The 3,974-nt window shown below is 53.2% G+C and overlaps 1 protein-coding gene across 4 annotated transcripts in view; it reads left to right on the top strand.

Annotated features, from left to right (window-relative positions):
* Positions 1-3,189, top strand: part of Gdpd3 (glycerophosphodiester phosphodiesterase domain containing 3) — a 6,402-nt gene extending 3,213 nt beyond the window's left edge. For all 4 annotated transcript variants that reach the window (XM_010617336.2, XM_010617337.2, XM_010617338.2 and 1 more), the window contains 3 exons: positions 1,156-1,215; positions 1,312-1,363; positions 2,998-3,189. In XM_010617336.2, coding sequence (XP_010615638.1) covers positions 1,156-1,215; positions 1,312-1,363; positions 2,998-3,141 — 256 coding nt within the window. In that variant the 3' untranslated portion in view covers positions 3,142-3,189. The remainder of the gene's footprint in view (positions 1-1,155; positions 1,216-1,311; positions 1,364-2,997) is intronic.
* Positions 3,190-3,974: the final 785 nt, after the last annotated feature.

Raw genomic sequence — 3,974 nt, 5'->3', positions numbered from 1 at the left:
AAAAAAAAAAAAAAAAAAAAAAAGCTCTTGGGCCAGGGATGTAGCTCAGTGGCACTGTGCCTGCCTGGCAAATGCAGGGTCCTGAGTTCAATCCCCAGTACTGCAAAAATAAAAGAATGAATAAAATCTCTAAAAAGGGCTGGGGATGTAACTCAGCGGCACTGCACTTGCCTTACCAAGCGCAAAGTCCTAAGTTTGCTCCCCAGTACAAAACAGAAAGGAAGGAAGAAAATCACTATAAAACGTTTGCCAGCATTATCCCAAGGGAAGAGCCCAGCTAGCCTGCACTCCTGGCTACACAGCTTTGTGTATGTGCCTTCCCTCAGTACCGGGTTCTCAGACCCAGAGCTCTCTACCACTGACTTACACCTCAGCCTTTTGTATCTGTTTTTATTTTGAGACAGGGTCTCGCTAAGTTGCCCAGGTGAGATCCAAACTTGAAATCCTGCCTCATGTGTATATGTGACTTGTTTTATTTTTTTCTTGGTACCGGAGATCAAACTTGGACCTTTGTGCTTGCGAGGCAGGCAGCAGAACCAGCGAGCCAAATCCCTGGCCCTATATGTGACATTTTATATAGGATTTACAAAGTATTTTCACATCTTTTGGAGTGTTTGCCCTTAGAGCCAGGGATTTGGCTCAGTGGTTCCCCTGCCTGCCTCACAAGTGCAAGGACCCAAGTTTGATCCCTGATACCAAAAAAAAAAAAAAAAAAAAAAAAAAAAAAACAAACAAACACACATTGGAGTGTTTGTCCTTTAAATTTCAGTGTCCCCAGGAGGTATAAGAATCCTGACCCCCATGATATCCATGGAGAATCAGAGGCAGAGAGAGGTTCTGTCATTTGTCCAAGGTCACACAGCTGAAGTACAGAGCCCAGGTTTGTCCTAGGTCTCACTCCAAAGCCTGCCAAGGCACACTGTGAGGTGCCACTGTAGTCCCCCCTGGGGCGGGGTGATTAGACAGAACCAAACAATACATTAAGTGCTGTCTGGGCTCAAGAGGATGGCCAGGAATTAGGCAGGGCCCAGGGCAAGTCCCCTTGGCTCCTTCAGACTCAGCCCACCCTCACCATGGATTCCAAGGTGTCCGGGTAGGTTGAGTTACTCCCTTAGTCAGCGGCCACTCCCACACTACCCCGCCTTCTCCCCACAGGACCTACTTCCCATTTTCCTGCTCAGGACTGAACCGGCTGGCAGCCGCGGTTACGAAATGGTGAGGTGGGCAAGAGGGCTGGTGGGGTCCACACAGGGATCTGCTGCCGCCGTTCTTCCTCATTCTTATTGTCACCTCCTCCTCCCCTGCATCCAGGGCCATCATGAGGAAAAGTCTGATCCAACACTTGGAGGGGCGAGGGGTGCAGGTGAGGAGCTGACTGCGACTCTGGCCAGAAGGAAGTGTCTGGTGTGGCCTGGCCACAGGGCTGAAACTCTGCTGCAGGCTTGCGGTTCCTAAGCAGGTCACGTCACCTTCTGAGCCTGTTTCTTCACCTGTGAATGGGAAGACTGGTTCGCATAGCTGCTCTGGATATGTAGCTGGTACTCAGTAAGGGCTTGGTAAATGTGGAGCCCACTGGCCTGGCCCCAGGGCGACCCCAGGCTCTGTGACCCACCCTTCTGTCCTGCACTGGCTGTGACCAGGTCATTTAATTAGCAAATGTACAGGAAGTTCAAGCAGTATGATGTCCTGGCCACCAAGGGCAGAGGAAGGAAATGAAGCAGGCCATGGCTCGCTCATGGGGCTGTGGGGTCTGCGCAAAGTGAGATGGGAGCAGGAGGGGTTCTGCTGGTGAGAGGCACTGGCAGGGTTTCCAAGCCAAGGCAAGCAGCCCACTGACCTCAGAAGAGAATGTGGACTTCAGCCCATGGCGGAGGGAAGCCTTCTGGGTCTGGAGCAGGAGAGCCAATCCCAGCAGAGTCAGTGTGGGAGCTGGGTGTCATTAGGTGGCAAGTGGGGATGGGAGAGGAAAAACCAGGACTTGGCCACTGACCAGATGTGGGTGAGGGAGGCATTGGGATGACAGCTCTCTGAGCACCCGTTGGATCTTCAGAACTGTGAGGTTGGGCCATCACCCTCAGTGGCCAAACTGCAAACTAGAGAGGTACAGGGATTTGCCTAGAATAAACAATCATCTCCACCTGCCTGCCTTCATACCTGTGGGGAGGAAGGCAGGGAAGGCCCAGAGCAGCAGGGACTGGGCAGTCTGGGAAGCAGGGGTGCTGGGAAACGGTCAAACTTCCACTGTAGGGAGGAAAAATCAAAGCATTACTTTCCCTGGCATTTACACTCCCACCAACTTCCGGCTACCAATGTGAAGTCACTGAATGCAGAACTGGAAAGAGGTATGGTAGCACATCAATATGCAGTATTCCCACCTAACAGACAGCAGACACAACCTGAAGAATGTAGGAAATAGTACAAGGTCACAAAATAATCAGGAACTGAGTTTTGAGTATTTTCCTTTTTAATAATTTTGGGGGGGGCCGGGCGTAGTAGTGCATGCCTGTAATCTCAGCACTCGGGAGGCTGAGGCAGGAGGATTGCTGTGAGCTCAAGACCATCCTGGGCTACCTAGTGAGTTCCAGGTCAGTCTCAACTATGTAGTGAGACCCTGTCTCAACCCCCACACCAAATGTATCAGTATGGGGGAGGGTTGAGCCAGGGACTTTACACTGAGCCCCTACCCCTTTTTTTTTTATTTTGAAACAAGGTCTTAGTAAATTGCCTAAGCTGAGCGGCAGCTTGTGATCCTCTTGCCTCAGCCTCCCTGAGTGCTTGAAGTATAGGCGTAGGCCACCACGCCCAGCTCAGTTTAATTTATAGTGGCTGTGAAATAACCAGTTTGCAAGATTCCTGAAAAGTTAATAATAGGTTCCAGCATATTGCTGCTGGGAGGTCTGCACAGAGGAGGAAGCGAGACTGCCCAGCTTCTGGGTGTGAGGGGAAGTTTCAAATAAAGTGATTTGGAAACTAACAAGCTCTTTTCTCCCTGGTCAGGTGATATTTTGGTGCCTTAATGAAGAGTCAGATTTTGAAGTGGCCTTCAGCCTGGGGGCCACTGGTGTCATGACTGATTACCCCACAGCCCTGAGGAAGTACCTGGATACCCACAGACTAGCGAGCCAGACCTCCTATGTCTGACACCTCCTCTGTTTTCCTTCCTGAAGAATAAATTGTCTTTTCTGCCACAGAGTTGTGTTGGAGTGTGGGATCTAGGGTGAATCTGGAGGGCTAAGATGGCAACTTGGGCAGATGAGGCCAGCCTGGGGTCAGCCCAGCCAGCCTGGGCCCACCTGTTCCACCACATTCCGGGCCCAGAGTCACACCCTGTGCCAGCTTGGCCTCTGGTCCTCAGGAATGTCCTTTGCAGAGCCAACCCAGGTGTCCTGGGCCCCAGCCTCAGCCGCAAATGCTTGCTCCATCCTCAGAGGCCATGAGGGAAGAAACGACTTTTCCAAGCCCTATCGGGCTGCGGAGGGGGCGATTTCACAGCGTCTGCGCCCCTGCCTCGACCGCTCTCCACCGAGGTCTCCAGCCCCCCCCCAACCTTCCTTAGGGCCCTCCTGTGGCACAGGTATTTACTGAGTGCCTGCTCTAGGCCATGCCAGGTGCTGGGACCGCGGTAGTAAACCAGAAAAGACGAAGTGCGGCGGTCCCCGGGTTGAAACACGTTTTCAGCCCAGCCCAAACCCGCTCTGGAGGTAGCGCTCATTGGAACCTGGCTTCCCGAGGTGTGGTTCACAGCAGCCGGCAGGCACCTCTACCTCCTGCCGAGGGGTGAACTAACTGTTCCCGGTGCGCGGCGTAGGGCCGAAAAGGGAATCCCAACTCCCAGCAAGCATGGGGAGGACCGGAGAAACGGCCTGGAGGGGCTGCTGCAGGGACTGAGCGCGGGCGAACACCAAGCGCAGCGCTTCCGAGGGCGTGCATCCAGACACCTCCACCGCCGACCGGTCGGTCCCGGCCCTCAAGCG

Source organism: Fukomys damarensis, unplaced genomic scaffold (genome assembly GCF_012274545.1).
Source record: "Fukomys damarensis isolate Sample0158 unplaced genomic scaffold, DMR_v1.0_HiC HiC_scaffold_34, whole genome shotgun sequence".
NCBI lineage: Eukaryota > Metazoa > Chordata > Mammalia > Rodentia > Bathyergidae > Fukomys > Fukomys damarensis.
The sequence above is the reverse complement of the archived record's forward strand: the minus strand, read 5'-3'. Positions and strand labels throughout refer to the sequence as shown.